The sequence below is a fragment of the Heloderma suspectum genome, chromosome 3 (assembly GCF_057233095.1).
Source record: "Heloderma suspectum isolate Gila_16-S chromosome 3, 16-S_ref, whole genome shotgun sequence".
Taxonomy (NCBI): Eukaryota; Metazoa; Chordata; class Lepidosauria; order Squamata; family Helodermatidae; genus Heloderma; species Heloderma suspectum.
This window is the reverse complement of record NC_139460.1, coordinates 10,541,645-10,558,695: the sequence shown is the minus strand read 5'-3', so window position 1 is coordinate 10,558,695 and position 17,051 is coordinate 10,541,645. Positions and strand designations below refer to the sequence as shown.

General features: G+C 47.2%; 1 protein-coding gene across 1 annotated transcript in view; it reads left to right on the top strand.

Annotated features, from left to right (window-relative positions):
• Positions 1-214: 214 nt before the first annotated feature.
• LOC146349347 (teneurin-4-like) overlaps positions 215-17,051 on the top strand; it is a 35,745-nt gene continuing 18,908 nt past the window's right edge. Inside the window, exons 1-2 of the mRNA XM_084845393.1 lie at positions 215-437; positions 16,050-16,319. Coding sequence (XP_084701519.1) covers positions 215-437; positions 16,050-16,319 — 493 coding nt within the window. The remainder of the gene's footprint in view (positions 438-16,049; positions 16,320-17,051) is intronic.

The following is a 17,051-nucleotide window of genomic DNA, read 5'->3' as shown; positions in this document are numbered from 1 at the left end:
AAAGACACCTGTTTAAAAACCTGGAGAGCTGCTGCCAGTCAGTGAAAACAACACTGAGCTAGATGGAGCAAGGGTCTGCCTCCATTTCCTATGTTCCTGTGGTGAATGAATTATAGTGCTGAAATAGCTTGCTGATTCTCTCTTCCAGAACATTCAGATCTGATTGCCTCACAGACACCATTTCTTTGATGTTGAAGACACAGACAAGAGAGCCATGGATGTGAAGGAAAGGAAGCCGTACCGTTCTTTGACCAGGCGCCGCGATGCTGAGCGCCGCTACACCAGCTCCTCAGCAGAGAGCGAGGACAGCAAAATACCTCAGAAGTCGTACAGCTCCAGCGAGACTCTGAAGGCTTACGATCAGGACTCCAGGCTGACTTACGGCAATCGGGTTAAAGAAATGGTTCACCAAGAGGCAGACGAGTACTGCCGGACAGGTATGCTCACAGTATCATAGAATCATAGGGTTGGAAGGGGCCTACAAGACCATCGAGTCCAACCCCCTGCTCAATGCGGGAAGCCTGATTCCCAGGCGGTCTCCCATCCAAGTACTAACCAGGGCTGACCCTGCTTAGCTTCCGAGATCAGGCACATCCAGCCCTTTGCTCAGTTTATTTTAATATGTCAGCTCCAGGGCAGATTGAAGGTGGGTGAGAGGCCAGGGCACCCACGGGCAGTCGTTTTTGTGGTACTTTTAGGGTTGGACCTAGTGATGTACGGACTGTATAAAATCCGCTCTGTGTTTCATGGATTGTCAGGTGCCTTTTGTTCTGTCGTCCACTCACAAACAGATGTGAACTTTTTTTCCATCATGTGGAAAAATCCACAAATAATTATGTAAGAGGTTTCATAAGAATTTACATAATTTACCTTAGTGCGTAACATTTAGCGTATTGTCCCCCATTCCATTCAACTTTTCCTCTGCAGAAACTTGCATATTTTCCTACAAATACATATGCATAAATCTGGGGAAATTTAAAAAAAACCCTGAAAGTCTATGGACTCCGCTCAGCCTGAGGGGTCACTCCACAGCGGATTCTGCAGTATGGATTCTTAGGAATCCAAGGTCATTTTAATCCATCTTGAATTTCTCCAGCATCCCTAGTTGGAGCCAGGATCTTCCTTTTGTGAAAGGAAGAGGTCTTCTGTGAGAGGAAGTGCTCCATTCACAGAAGAGTCCCTCTGCCCAATTTCTGGGGATTCACCCTCCCCTACATACTATAGGTCACCCCGGTCAGCAGGGTCACCTGACTCTTTGTAGCATTTTCCTGGGGTTGGAGGGGAGGGGGAAGTCCACTGCTGTCAGTGCAGTTGATCCTGGATAAATCTGGATGCAACCCTTAATGTGCAAAGTGACTTATGACCTTTATGTTACAACAATCTTGTGATGATAAATATTCTCATTTTATCCATGAAGAAATGAGACTGAGGGCCTAATGACTTGGGCAGGGCAGCATCAAGCATGTTCTGTTCAGGGCTGGGCACAGATTCGAATCTAGATTAGTAATGGGATGCAACTAGGGATTTTGTGGGAGAACAAAAGGGGGTTGGAGTTCAGTGGGCGCCCTCCCACTCAGCCACCCAGATCCCGCTTGTGAGCTGCCATGTGCTTACCGAGCTGTTGGCCAAGCATAATCTTACATAAATGGCCCCTTTACCACTGCCATTTACACATTACTTTAATGGAAATATCCAAGCCGCCATTTTTATGCAAAATGGCAGCTCACTAAGGGGGCTGGCTCTCACTAGCCATTCAGCGGCTCATGCAGCATGGTGGTTCGGCAAGCACTGGGCGAGGACAGACTGTGGTGAGTCTGTCCATCCCTAGGTGAAACCTGAAATGGGAGGGATTTGGACACAGACGCCAGATTTGTGGATCATTTTCAGACCAGACCAATAACCCCAGTGGTGATCCAAAATGGAACTGTAGGTATTCCTCAAAACCATGCTGCTGCCCTTCTTCTCAAAATGAGCTGAAGTGAACGGCTGATGAGGAAGGCTCCGAGGGGCACCAGCTCCTGACACAGCCTTACAGTGAACCTCAGGCTTGAGTGGCAAGGCTGGCATCAAGGGTAGGCATGGCTGGGCAACTGTTGAAGGCCCACTACTGACAAGAGCCCCCTGGAGCTGCTCCTCTTGTTTCTCGCTCTGGCCCAGACGACGGTGGTAGTGAGACGGAGGAGCAGTAGATCCCGCGGCCTCCATGCTCCCGGGTTTTTGCTCCATGTTTGCCAAGCAAACAAGTGGTAGCAATGAGGAGGAGGAGGAGGAGGAGGAGGAAGAGCATCTGGTGACAATGGCAGTGAGAAGGTAGACCCATTGTGGGAGGGGACCCATTGAGGGTGTCTTGCCCAAAGGCCCTCGGAAACTTGAAGCTGGCACTGGACTTCAGTAATTCATTTTATTTATTTATATCCAAAACATTTTAGGCTGCCTTTAGGGTAAAAAACCCTCTCAAGCTAAAAACAATACAGCGATAAGCATCAGAATTACTAAAGAATTATAATAATTTAAAGAAAGGGGCACCGGAATGCAGATCAGAAGGCTTTGCTTTGGGAAGGTATGCCACGATCCCAAAATATGAAATTGTGCCACAGCTGTGCACATTTCTTTTTGTATTTATTTATTTAAAGTATGTTTATCCCACTCCTCAGGCCAAAAAGTTCCCAGGGAGGCTTACATGCAGTCAATAAAACAAGACAGTCCCTACCCACAGGCTTGCTTATCTATCTATCTCTCTAACTATCTATCTATCTATCTATCTATCTATCTATCTATCTATCTATCTATCTATCATCTATCTATTTATTAAATTTATTAATCACCCATCTGGCTGGTCACCCAGCCACTCTGGGTGATGTACAAGCATATAATAAAACAGTTTAAAACAATAAAATTCTACAATAAAAACATTTTCTAAAATACCTAACCCACCCCAAATGCCTGCCTGAACAACCACGTTTTTAATGCACAGCGGAAGCTCATTAAAGAGGGGGCATGGTGGAGTTCCCTAGGGAGGGAGTTCCAGAGAGTGGGGGCCACCACAGAAAAGGCCCTCTCCCTCGTCCCCACCAGTCTAGCTGTCCTGGCTGATGGGACAGAGAGAAGGCCATCCGAGGCTGATCTTGTTAAGCGGCCTGTCTGGTGCTGCTGGAGGCGCTCCTTAAGATAGGCTGGGCCGGAACCATATAAGGTTTTAAAGGTCAAAACCAACACCTTGAATTTGGCCCAGAAAACAGCTGGTAACCAGTGCAACTCCTTCAGCACTGGAGTGATGTGATCACGCCGGCGGCTGCCTTTAATCAGGCGAGCCGCTGCGTTCTGTACCAGCTGCAGCTTCCGAACCATCTTCAAGGGTAACCCCACTTAGAGCACATTACAGTAGTCTAAACGAGAGGAGACCAGGGCATGTACTACCCATGGGAGCAGATGGTCAGGAAGGAAGGGGCGCAGCCACCGTATCAGATGGAGTTGATACAGGGCTGTCCAGCTCACAGCTGCCACCTGAGCCTCCATGGACAGCTGGAAGTCCAAAATGACCCCCAGGCTGCAGACCTGGTCTTTCAAGGGTAGCCGTACCCCATTCAACACAAGGTCAACATCGCCCAGCCTCCTTTTGTCTCCCACCAAAAGTACCTCGGTCTTGTCAGGGTTCAGCAGCTTCAGCTTATTCCTCCCCATCCAGCCACTCACCATCTCCAGACATTTGGACAGGGATTCTACGGCCAACCTTGGTGAAGATTTGAATGAGAGGTAGAGCTGCGTGTCATCCGCATATTGATGACACCGCACCCCAAACCTCCTGATGATAGCCCCCAGCAGCTTCACATAGATGTTAAATAGCATCGGGGACAGGATTGAACCCTGTGGCACCCCACAAGTGAGTGGCCACGGGTCCAAAACCTCCTCTCCCAGTGCTACCCTCTGGTACCTGCCGGAGAGGAAGGACCAGAACCACCGCAATATGGTGTCTCCAATACCCAACCCCTCCAGGTGGTCCAGGAGGATACTGTGGTCAACGGTATCAAAAGCCGCTGAGAGGTCAAGGAGAACAAGGAAGGAGCATTCACCCCTATCCAGAGCCCTCCTCATATCATCCACCAAGGTGACCAAGGCCATTTCTGTCCCATGCCCAAGCCTGAAGCCTGACTGAAATGAGTCTAGATAATCGGTTTCTTCCAAGTGTGCCTTCAACTGCATCGCCACTGCCTGCTCAATCACCTTGCCCAAAAATGGCAGATTCGAGACTGGGCAAAAGTTGTTCAGAACTTGGGGATCCAAGGAGGGCTTCTTTAAGAGCGGTCTTATCACTGCCTCCTTGAGGGCTGATGGCATCACTCCCTCCTCAAGGGAAGTGTTCACCACCGCCCTGATCTCCTCACCCAGTCTCTCTCTGCAGCCCATAATGAGCCAAGATGGGCAAGGATCAAGTAAGCAGGTGGTCGGCCTTACACATGAAAGCACCTTGTCCACTTCATCAGAAGGAAGAAGCTGGAACCGATCCCACAAAACCGGTTTGCCACAGGCCGCCTCTTGCTCACTAACTGTATCCACAGCACACAGAGTAACACTCCTAATCCGATCAATTTTATCTGCAAAGTGCCTTGCCAAGGCCTCACAGGAGGCCTTAGAATGCTCCAGCGGTTCCGGAGCCACAGGACCGACCAGGCTCCGGACCACTTGGAACAGCCTCCTGGGTCAGCACTCTGCAGACGCGATGGAGGCAGCGTAATATTCCTTTTTTGCTGCCTTCACCGCCACGTGATAGGCTGAAGATACAGCTCTAGCCCATGTCTGACCGTCTTTGCAGCGAGACTCCCGCCACTGGCGCTCTAGCCGTCTCACCTCCTGTTTCTGAGCTCGTAACTGCAGATTGAACCATGGTGCAGTCCGAGCCCTGTTCAGGGGGAGAGGGCGTTTCGGAGCCACCCGATCTAATGCCCCAGTGATTGCGGCATTCCAGCCACCCACCAGGGTCTCAACTGAGTGGCCGTTGGCGTGCTCCAGAGAATCCCCAAGCACATTCAGGAATCCATTCGGATCCATAAGACGCCTGGGGCGGACCATTTTAATGGGTCCTCCACCCCTGCAGAGGGGTTGTGGAACCGAGAAGTCTAACGTCACCAGATAGTGATCTGACCATGACAAGGGGGTGGTGGATATACCCCCAACTTCCAGATCACTCCCTGCTTCTCCAGAAATAAACACAAGGTCTAGTGCATGACCGGCTACATGGGTGGGCCCAGTTAGAATATGGTGCAGCTCCCAGGAAGCCATGGTCTCCATGAAGTCCCGAGGTGCTCCTGTGAGGATGGCCTCTGAATGTACGTTGAAGTCCCCCAACACCAATAAGTTAGGGGACTGTACACACACATCAGAGACCACCTCAAGCACCTCGGCCAGGGAGTCAGTCGTGCAGCGGGGTAGATGGTACACAAGCAGAATCCCCAGCCTGCCCTTCAGGCCCAACCTCCAGTACATGTACTCAGCAACCTTGGTCTCCCGGAGAGGGGGTCTGGTGAAGACCAAGGACTCTTGGTAGATGACAACCACTCCCCCTCCCCGATCCCCAGCCTTCGGCTGCTGTGCATATGAAAATCCAGCTGGACACATGGCCGCAAGAGTTGGAGCAGCAGCCTCGGCCAGCCAGGTCTCCGTAATACATGCCAGGTCTGCACCCTCATCCAGGATCATGTCATGGATGAGGGAAGTTTTCTGGGTAACAGACCTGGCATTGCAGAGCAGCAAACGAAGGCCAGAAGATGGAGTCACTCCTCCCCCAGCCATCCTTTGGCTCTGGACAGGCCCTGAGCAAGGGACAGATGCTACACATCTCTCCCTTGTTCCCCTTACCTGGCATGGCTGGCCCCTAGCGCTCCGCCGGCGCCTGCCGCCCAGCCTCAGTATGTTCTGGCCCCCAACACTTCCCCCACTGCCTCCGTCAGGTGGACACATGCCCCCTCGCACCCGCCTATCAGGCAGGCTACCCACCCCTAAAAACACAACAGAATCCCCCAGAAGTTTAACAAAATAAAAAAATCCCCTTAAAAATACTGCCAGGCAGGAGTCCACGGCAGTGGCAGTGGCGGCAGCAGCAGCAGGCACGCCTCTTCCCCGGTGGTGGCAGCTATTCCTGCAGGCCCTGGCTCTCCCAGGCCACCTCAGCCAGCCAGCTTATGTAGCCCCTCCAGGAAGGGGCTACATAAGCTTGCAATTTAAAAAGTCACAGAGCGCAAAGAAAAAGGGATAGGGAGGGAAGAGGAAAAAAATAAGTCACCTTTCAGCAAGGCTGGTGGAATATTCTACCATACCGTGCCTTGAGGGGTGGTTTTGCCTTTATTCTACTGAGTCAGGATGCAGTCATGCACTGTGCTGCAACACTGTGCTGGCCAGGCAGGGTGGAGTGCAGTCCTGACTCTGTGGCCCATCTAATCCCATGATCCTGGCAGCTGCTGTTGAGGTGTTGCACAAACTGCTGTGAGTTGCACCGCTTTTGGCATGTTTGTGGGATGGTTCCCCCCTCATGGTCTACACAGTTTATATGTAATTTAATTGTAAATGATAGAAGGGAAACCTTGCCCAGTTGACCTGTGATCCGCACCTCAAGGGCGATGCAGTTTTCTCTGTGTCATTAGTCCGGCTGAATCTACTCACAGCTGTGAGGTGGTGGAAGGGGAATGACTGCTTCTCTGTAAGGAGGCCCAGTGGTATTATTTGGATTAATTTATCACAGGCTCGCGCCTTGTTCTCTCAACCAGCTCCACAGGATTGGCAGAGCACGGGAGCTCCAAATATCCCCAGCCTGTCAATGCTGTCAGGAAGCTTAATCTGTCTTAGATAATTAAAAAGGTGTGACGTTCACCCACAGCTTCTGAACACTTCGCATACCAGGCTGCAGCTCCCAAAGAAGGTGTGGGGTTTTGTGTGCGTATGTCTGTGTGTGTCTATGTATATGTCCGTGTGTGTGTGTATATATAGAGACAGACAGACAGACAGAGAGTATATTGAATCAAATATTTTCCCCCTCTACATTTTTTTCTTTGGGGCTTTTAGCATATCCTTTTAGTCTGTCGCTCTGGTGCTTCCTTCAGTTTTACCTCCACCCACAGGGAGCAAACAGAATTAAGCCGATATCTCCCTGTGAGGGGGGAACTAACAAATGTGAGAGCGCACGCACACACCATCGCCAAGCTGTTTATGCTGAGCAGAGCACCCCTGTGCACCTGTGTTGTTGCAAAAGCCCTTACCTGCTGGAAGCGGCTTTGTGGTGAGCCAGCTCTTCCACAGGTGTGACCTACATAATAATATGCCTTATAAGAGTGCAAAAATCATAGCTGCTTTCAAATGTAGGCATTAAAGCCCTGCTGCTTTTAGAGTGGGTTGATGTGTAATCAGAAACTTGAAGCTGCCAGCAGAAAGGGTGTCCATGTGTTGCATTCCTCTCTTGTACTCCATAACATGCAGTTCAGTGTGACTTGAATTCTGATGCCATTATTGTGTGCATTTCCCTCATTCACACTCCATATCATTGGCTGGCACCGGTGGGAGCATGTAAAAGCTCGTTGCAAGGACATCAGGGCACAATTCAGTTGAACTATACATTATGGGCGGCAGGAGAGACTTGACATGGAGTTGCCCTATTATCATTCCTTCTAGTAGCGAACTCAGGTGGTGAGTGCCAACAAGATTGTAGCCAAAATGGAGCCACCGAGAAACAATAAGAAATATCAGTATGGTTAGGGGAACCCTGAAGTTTTCGGAAGGATAAGACATAATTTACAAAAAAGAAAAGCTAAAGGACAAATAATCAAAAGCCTCCCAGTGAGGATGCCTAGTAACTACGGAATGTAGAATGATGGCTGAAAAAGAAAAATGGACTCCCCAAAAAGAAATGAAAGGAAAAGAAAGCCACAATGCAGGGGGAGAGTGGAGTGTCCTGCTTGGGAGGAATAGCTTGCTGAAGCCCTGAACAGGAACACTTTTAGGAGGGTTAATATGCTGCAACCTTTTATTGCACTTTGTGTTCCTCTAAGAGCCTGTTTCTGACAAATTATTACTTCCATACCTCCACCTGCCTAGTTGCCCTTATCAGGGGACTGAGGATCAAACAAGATGTGTTCTTCCTAGTAGAGTACTGTGGGCTCCAGCAGTCTCATACATCCATCTCAGCCTGCCCAAACCTGGTGCCTTCCAGCTGTGTTAGACTGCATCTCCCATTATTCCCTGCCAGCATCAACATCTGGTGCCTTCCTCCAAGTGCCACCTCCGAGGGAGGCTCGGAAGGTGGCAACAAGGGTGAGGGCCTTTTCAGTGGTAGCCCCCCAATTCTGGAATAATCACCCCACTGAGAGCTGCCTGGCGCCAACTCTGCCAACTTTTCAGCATCACATTAATTCTGTCCTCTACTCCTAGGCATTTAATGGCATATGATGGGGCATTTATGCCAGCTATCTGAACAGGACTATAGTTTATTGAAATTGTATTTAGCTGTTTAAATTGTTTTTAGATTTTATATATTTAAATTTTTATGCTGTATTTTATCTTGTGAGTTGTTGTGAACCACCCAGAGAACTTCAACTGTTGGGTGGTATAGAAATGTAGTAGTAGTAGTAGTAGTAGTAGTAGTAGTAGTAGTAGTAATAATAATAATAATAATAATAATAATAATAATAATAGCAGACCAACACACCCACCTAGAGGACAGTAGGTTTAGGGTAGGCTGATCTATTTTGTCTATCTGTCTGTCATTTATAAGCCACTTTTCAGCTGTAATAAACTCCCAGAAGCAGTCTAGCTGCTGAAAGTGTAGTTTGTTAAGCAACATAATCCCTCGGCACTGGTCGGGTACTAGTGTTCTTAGAGCTCAGAACAGACAATTATGAAGTAGGGCTTGGTGGGAAAGTTGTTGAGTTCTTCATGCAAATTTAGCACATTTTCACCTCCTGAACCAAGATGTGAACCGAAACAGAGTTGCGCTGACAAATCCACACTTTTCCAAGTTTGGCAACACAGCTGGTTGGGGGGAAAATGCACACAAAAATGTGTATATTAGTTAAAAGCGTACAGAAAATGCATATAGTTGAGAAAACTACACAAAACTGCGGTACATCGAAGAGAAATACTTGAGGGGAAATGTGTACATTAGAAAAATGTGCTCCAAATGTGCTCCGTTTGGAAAAACGGCACACACCAAAAGTAAGGATTTCCATGCTGACTTTTAAAAAGAGAAGTCTTGCGGACTTACGTGGAAACAGGGCAGAATTGAACTTAATCCTGAAACACAGCCAATCTCTGTGGGAACAGTATTGTCACATTAGTCAGTCTGTAGTATGAAGTGGGAACTTGGAGCAAGAGCCAGGAAGCTAGATCCAGAGAACAAGCCAAGAAACACCATAGAAGGTGTAACCTTATCAGAAAGCCTGTATTGTTCTTTCTAGTGAGGAGAGCTAGTGGCCAGCCTGAGTGGATGGAGTCACTCTGGTAGGTGGGGATTCTTTTACTCTTTAGGGAGTTTCTCCAACTGGTGGCTCACTGCACGGAACAGCCTTGCCCTGAGAGTTTGTTCTAGCTCTACCAGCTGTTGACAGCTGTGCCACCGAGCTGTAGGGATGGGCAAAATATCAGTTTCACTTTCTCCTCCGTTCAGATTTTTTAAAGCTCACGTTCTTTCCTGAATATGGAGAAGTGTGCAAGTTTTGGTAAATTCTGATAAAAAACAAACGGAAACAAAATTCTCACTCATCTGCACCGGCCAAATTCAATAGGTTCAGCTATTTCCAGCATGGAGAAGGCCATGATGTACCTGTCTGACATGCAGTTTTTAAAGAAGAGGAGCCTGTCAGAAAAGAAGGAGTGGCAACATGAATTCAACATTAATATTTTGAATACAGAGGGATTCAAACTCAGAGCTAAGCACTCTAAACCCTAGGCCTGGATGGACGAATCTGTCCATTTCAGTTTCTACCATATGGGGTTTTTGGTTGTTTTTAATCTCAAGTTCTTTCTGCCTGAATATGGAGAACTTTGAGAATGTTGGTAAATTCTTGTCAAAACCGAATTGAAATTAAATTCCTTCCCTTCTTACCAGTTAGGACAGAGGACCCCAACACGGTACCCCTGAGTGCCATGGTACCCACAGGCACCTTCAATGGCAGCCGTGGTCCCCAATGTGGTACCCACAGGCACACACAAAACTTTTTTCCCAGTTTTTTTTTTTAAATATACATGGATTGGTATATATCCATAGCAATGAATACATATGAAATGCATACAGCTTTCTGACAATTATGCATAGACGTCAACAAAAGCGGTCCAAATATCCAAAGGAGGGAGCAATCCTAGGCGGATTGACAGTCACCTCCAAACCTAGGGTTTTTGCAGGGCAGCAGGAGCGGTGAGGAGCGCATCTCCTCCGTGCTCCCACTGCCCTGCTTTCATGGCTAGACAGCCAATTTCAGCTGTCTAGCCATGGGACCTCGGAGCATGGGAAGGGGCAGCTGGACGACACATAGGAAGTGTCGTACCGGCACTTCCGACCTTCCCGCCCCGCCCCCAGGAATGCCCCATTTTTCCTGCTCTGTGCTGTTCTTATGAGCACAGAGCATGGGGCTGATCCGTGCTGCCTACGAGGCGGTGCGAGAGGGGGTGGAGGTTGGTTCTCTGAGAACCGACCAATCCTATGGCTGTGTACGTGCTGACTAGCTGCCATAGGATTGTGCCCTAAGTGACCATTTGAAGGTGGCATCTATGCCATGCATTCAAATATTGAAAGCATTGTAAGATTCTCAATCCATTGCATTATGAGTGTTTATCCTTCCAGTGTTGTAATATCAGCCTCTGAGCTGTCAAAGGGATGCAGAGAATCCATTTACACTGACCATTTTTTAATGTCCATGAAGCAGATAAATAATTTAAAAGAGGGTGCACATTACTGAATATTAAAGACTGTTCCTGTACAAAATTTATCTGTTGAAGAGCCTCCTCCCAAAAAGAAGCAACTACTGGACATTGCCAAAACATATGTTTAAAAGAAGCATTACCTGCATTGCACTGCCAGCAATTAGCTATTTTAGACAATCCCTTATTAAAGAGAAGTTGCCGTGTCAAGTAGACAGGAAACAAAAGTTTTTGCTCAGTAAGTCGCAGCTTCAGATCAATAGACATGAAAGGTAGATGCCAAAGGGGTGATCCACTGATTAGGCATTTTGTGGTGGTGCCCACAGCAGTTTTTCAAATTCACAAATGTGCCCACAGGCCCAAAAAGGTTGGGGACCCCTGAGTTATGGCTTCATACTTATGGAGGCCATGTTCCCAAGCATGCTGGGGCTCTACATAAAACCCCAAAGGAGAGGTGGAACTTGATGGTACGAATATCACACTCTCACATAACTTTTGAAAACAGTTTTCTTTTCCTTGCACCTGCTAGGCAAATAGTTCATGGCCCTTTGATTAACATTTGGTGGGGTACAATAAAATTGCTTTCCGGCCCAGCTTGGCCCATGTTGCTGTCTCTTATCTAGATGATAGGATTATCCAGTGGAGGCTGGTGGCTCCAATGTCAGTGGGGCGGTGAATCTGTTCCAGGTTGCAGTCAGAACCAGTCAGAACTCTAAAGGAGCTATCCAAGGTAGCTCCTTTAGAGTTCTGACTGGTTCTGACTGAAACCTGGAGCAGATTCACTGCCCCACTGACATTGGAACCACCAGCCTCCACTGGATTATCTTGACTACCGGGGCTAATTTGTTTGGAATAGATGCTTTGGGGGGTACTTCTGGGCAATACTACATGATAAAACAGTAAATGAGGTGGAGGAAAAAAAACAAGAATATAAATTTAATGAATAAATGAGGCTTGGAATGGACTCACTAATTGGTCTAGATAGCTTTCCTGCATAAATCTTTTGAAGAGAGAAGGCTAATATTTGAATGTTTGCTCATTCCGCCTTGAGCTGATTATGTAGCTCTGCAGGTAACTAGACATGAATCCAAGAGGGTTTTTTTCCAAGGTAATATTTTTAGCCAGCTAAACAATTGCATCTGTTCTGCAGCTGAACAGTCTCTGCTGTGACCTTATCAGAGTGGAAAATGTCAACTGGGTAGGTGCCTGGGCGGATGAGCCCAGGGTCCCAAAACGAATGGCTTTGTGTGAATCAGAAGTTATTATGCTCTGCAGTGATGCTGGACTTCAAATGTTGCTCCTTCACAGTGCAACAAAAACCCTATGCATGCCACGATTGCTGCGGATGTGACCATGGAGAAGGGGGGAGGGGAGGGAAATGTGCTTCTGCCTGGCTCGGAAACTTCCACATGTTCATCAAAAGATCAGAACAGAACCTAGATGTGTACCTCTGTATGTGCAATCAAGAATGTTGGAAACTGCAGATCTCGTGATCATACGGACAGACTTTATGTCTATACATTTGTACACGAGTTCTGTTCCATCCTTTTGATGAATGCATGAGGTTAGGAGCCAGGACAGGAGGACATGGTATTACTACTCCCCACCCTCCCCCCCCACCCATTCAAAACCATGGACATGATTGCATGAATAGGATTCCCTCTTTCCCCCATGCTTTTTAACACCTACATGAAGCCGCTGGGAGAAGCCGCCTGTAGGTTTGAATTAAAGTGTCATCAGTATGTAGATGGTTACCTCTCGTTTTCATCCATTAATGCCAGGAAGGCTGTGTAACTCTTGAACAGGGGCTTGGAAGCAGTTTTGGGATTATTTATTTATTTATTTGTTTATCGTATGGCACACATTGCCAGGGAGTCTACAATGTTTGTTACGCGGTAGATGTTCTGGCACCGGTAATTGCTAGTCTTTGTTGCACTGATGCACCAAAAGGGGGTGAGCTAGCTTTTAGCTGGTTCTTAGGGAAGTCGGCTCATCCGGGCTTTTTCTCCACCACTCCTCCACCAATTGTGTCCAGGCAGATCCAGCGCTGGTTCCTGCTCTCCGCATAGAGTACTGCCAACGTTTCCCCCCACCGAAATGGGGGTACCTGTTTATCTACTCGCAGATGGTATGCTTTCGAACTGCTAGGTGGACAGGAGCTAGGGATGAAATGACGGGAGCTCACTTCTGTCACGCGGAGCTGGGCTCGAACCGTTGGAGTGTCAACCATTTCTGGCCAGCAAACTCCAGCGTCATTAAGCCGCTGCGCCACCCGCGTTCCTAAGTTTTGGGATAAATGAGGGTGAACAAGCTAGAACTTAATCCAGGCAAGATAGATTGAGGAAGTCTGCTGAATGGAGGTGAACAACTGGTTCTGGATGTACTCCCTCTGAGAGACCAAATTTGCAGATGCGAAAGATGGGGTGATCCTGGATTTGGTGCTGGGGAAACCCTAAAGCCAGCGTGGTATAGTGGCGAGAGTGTTGGACTAGGAGCTGGGAGATCCAGGTTCTAGTCCCCACTTGGCCATGGAAGCTCACTGGGTGACTTTGGGCCAGTCACAGACTCTCAGCCCAACCCACCTCACAGAGTTGTTGTTGTGAGGATAAAATGGAGAGGAGGAGGATCATGTAAGCCGCCTTGGGTTCCTTGCAAGAGGAAAAAAGTTGGGGTATAAATGCAATAAACAAACAAACAAATAAATAATTGAGGGCTAGGAGTGCCTTTTACCAGTTTAGGCTAGAATGCCAGCTGTGACGTTATCTAGAAGCAGCAGACCTTGCCTCAGTTACATCCAGGCTAGACTACTGTAATGTGCTTTACATGGGGCTGCCTTTAAAAATAGCCCGGAAGCTTCAGTTGGTGCAGAATGCAGCTTCCTGAATACTTGCAGGGGCTAAGCGTTTGGAACACATACTGCTGATTTTGTACACTGGTTACCTTTACCACTTCTGGGCCCCATTTAAAGTGCTGATATTGTCCTTTAAAGCTCTAAGCAGTTTGGAACCAGGTTATTTGAAGGGCCACCTCTACTCACATGAACCTGCCCAGGCCTGGAAATTGGTCATAGAGCTCACAGTGTACCATTAAGGTCAATTAGTTTGGCAGGCAAAAGAGATCAAGCCTTTTTAGTGGTGGCTCCATATCGCTGAAACTCCCTCCCAAGGGATGCATGCTTGGTTCCTTCCCTGATTTCTTTTAAGTGGGCCTTAAAGATCTTTTAATTTCAACCTGCTTTTTTTTATAAATGATGGGCTGGATTTTTAAACTGTTACTTTTAAAACATACTTCCATTTCATTGTCCTGGATTAGAAATTGTTTGATGCTGTGGTTTTTAGTTTATAATTTTTTTAGCGATTGGTTCTTAAATGTTTTTATGATACTGACTGCAAACTACCTTGGGAAAACCTTTGTTTTGAAAGGTGGTATACAAATCCTTGGGGCCATGGTGGCTTAGTGGTTAAGACGCTGAACTGCAGACTGGAAGGTCGGCAGGTCAGCAGTTCAAGACCCGAGTGCTGCGTGACGGATTGAGCTCCCGTCTTCAGTCCCAGCTTCTGCCAACCTAGCAGTTCGAAAGCAAGAAATTGCAAGTAGATAAATAGGCACCACCTTGGCGGGAAAGGTAACAGTGTTCCGTGCACCTCAGTGTTCAGTCATGCCGGCCACATGACCACAGAAGCGTATTTGGACAGCGTATTTGGACATTCTAAGTCTTCAGCTTAGAAACGGGGATGAGCACCGCACCCTAGAGTCGGATACGACTGGTTGGGGACACCTTTACCTTTTTATACAAATCCTTAAAATAAATGACTAGGTAAATAGAATTAGAGGCCATGTGGGCAGTGGGATGGGGACGTGAGCAAGTCATGAAGAAGTCTGATGATATATATGGCACAGTCTAGAGAGCCATCTGGTGTAGCAGATAGATTGCTGTACTCAGTGATGAAGGGGTAAATGGTGAAGTGCAGATGCTCATTATGACCGTCCACATAGCCACAGCCCCAAGAGAGTCCAAAACTGCAGGCAGCTGTGTTGATTCATTTCAACAAACCAGTTCTAGAAGTTTTCATCTTTTCCGGGAGCCGGCCTTCCATAAAGCTAATGGGACTTAGTTGCCTGTTCAAGACCAAACCACCCCAAAATACTTTACGTTACAGCAAGGAAGAATATATGTTCCATATATATGTTCCATATGTTCCATTACAACAAGTAACAATGAGCTGGGAACATTTATTTCTGAGCTAAACTCAGAGGGAACAGGGAAGCCTGAGGGATGTGTCAGGTGACGTCAGCGTCCCTGCTAATAAAAACGTGGCAGCACTGGGTCCTTGCAAGCCCTACCTTCACTACACCATTGGCTGTATCTGCTACACCACACTGCTACTCGTAAATACAGAACGGCATTCTCCTTAGCAAGGTTTAATGTTCTCTTGTCCAAACTATTAGAGGGCAGACTTAATAAAACTCCAAAGAATAACAGGTGCTGCCCCTGTAATAACACCAAGGTGGAGTCCATCTTGCATGTTTTATTCCATTGTAGTTATTATCAAGAGCCCAGAAAAGACCTAATATATCCTATCCCACAGTTCTTCCCTGGTTGCTCTCTTGAATCCCTTACGATTATTCTACTCTAGGGTAGCAATAAGTCAATTACTGAGCAAGTGGCTAAATATCTGAATCTGGCTATTCTCACGAGACCACTCATGATCGTCTGATTTTTCTTTTACATTTATTGATTAGTATTTTCATAGATTTTGTATCCTTCTATTTCTACAGATCTGTATTCTTATTAATATGTGTGTGTTTAACATGATATGAAATTGAGCACACTCCGGGAGAGAGCGGAGGACAGGAAGGCCTGGCGAGCTATGGTCCATGGGGTTACCAAGAGTCGGACACGACTTAACGACTGAACAACAACAAATTTAACATGATGCACTAATTGCTTACTGTAAAGAAAGATTAACTTGACTTGACACTGCTTCTCTATGAACCTTGTGGATGTTGCCAAATAAGAGACATCCCTTTTTCCAGTTATATGTTCACATGGTATAAACATCCGCTGAAAGCTTCTATATTATTACATTAAGAGAACATCCCACAATGCTTTGCACTCTTCTTTCCTCTCAACCCCCTGCCCCCCACTTCAGGAGCCAACTTTTCCTTGCGAGAGCTGGGCCTCGAAGATGTCTCTCCACCTCATGGGACTTTATACCGGACAGATATAGGGCTGCCCCACTGCGGCTATTCCATCGGCGCTGGCTCTGATGCTGACACCGAAGCCGACGTGGTCATGTCTCCAGAGCACCCACTGAGGCTCTGGGGGCGCAACACCAAGTCAGGTCGCAGCTCCTGCTTGTCAAGCCGAGCCAACTCCAACCTCACCCTCACGGATACGGAACATGATAACACCGAAACTGGTAAGAGAGAGAGCACCGAGGAGATGCTAATGGTGCTGCTGCTGCTGCTTCTAAAGATGCTTCGATCTGTTTCATGCTCATTTTTGTTGTTCAGTGGCCCAGTTTTGTGCTTAATTTTCTAGGACATTTGATTTGAGGATGAGAGAGGAGTGGAAAGGAAAGGATGGTATTCTTTTAATAGTGACATGGCATGGCCTTTTGTGCCCTTGTACAAAACATCCAGTAATGAATTGCTGAAGAGGTTCCTGATGTATTCACCATGAAAAAGTGGTGACCATTAAGTGGCCCATGTGCTCTTCATAGGGCCTCTTCAGACAAAAAAAAAAGCATTTAAAATTTCACCCCATCAAGCATTTCCCTGCTCTCTTTCTCGCTTCCTTTATCTCTTGAACTGATATTCTAGCAGATAATTTCCAAACCCATCCTGACTGACTCCCGCCGCTTATGTAAATAGCCCAGGCTGCTCTCTAAGGGGGAAAGGGTGACAGGAGAAAAATATTTTTAGAAGTTCGTCTTTTATGAAACCTTGAAGGTCACCGGGTGTGGTCCCCCCCCCTTTTTATCTCTTCAGCCTTGTCTCCTTGGCTGCAAATATGTCTCACAGTCGTGGGATTGGCAGCGGCCGGAGCTTTTGGGTCAGCAGTTCTGTGATGGAAAGCGAGTGAACTGTAATATACAATTGTGGTTTGACCCTGGTGTGTTCATGGAGAGGGGGGGCAAACACCACACTGA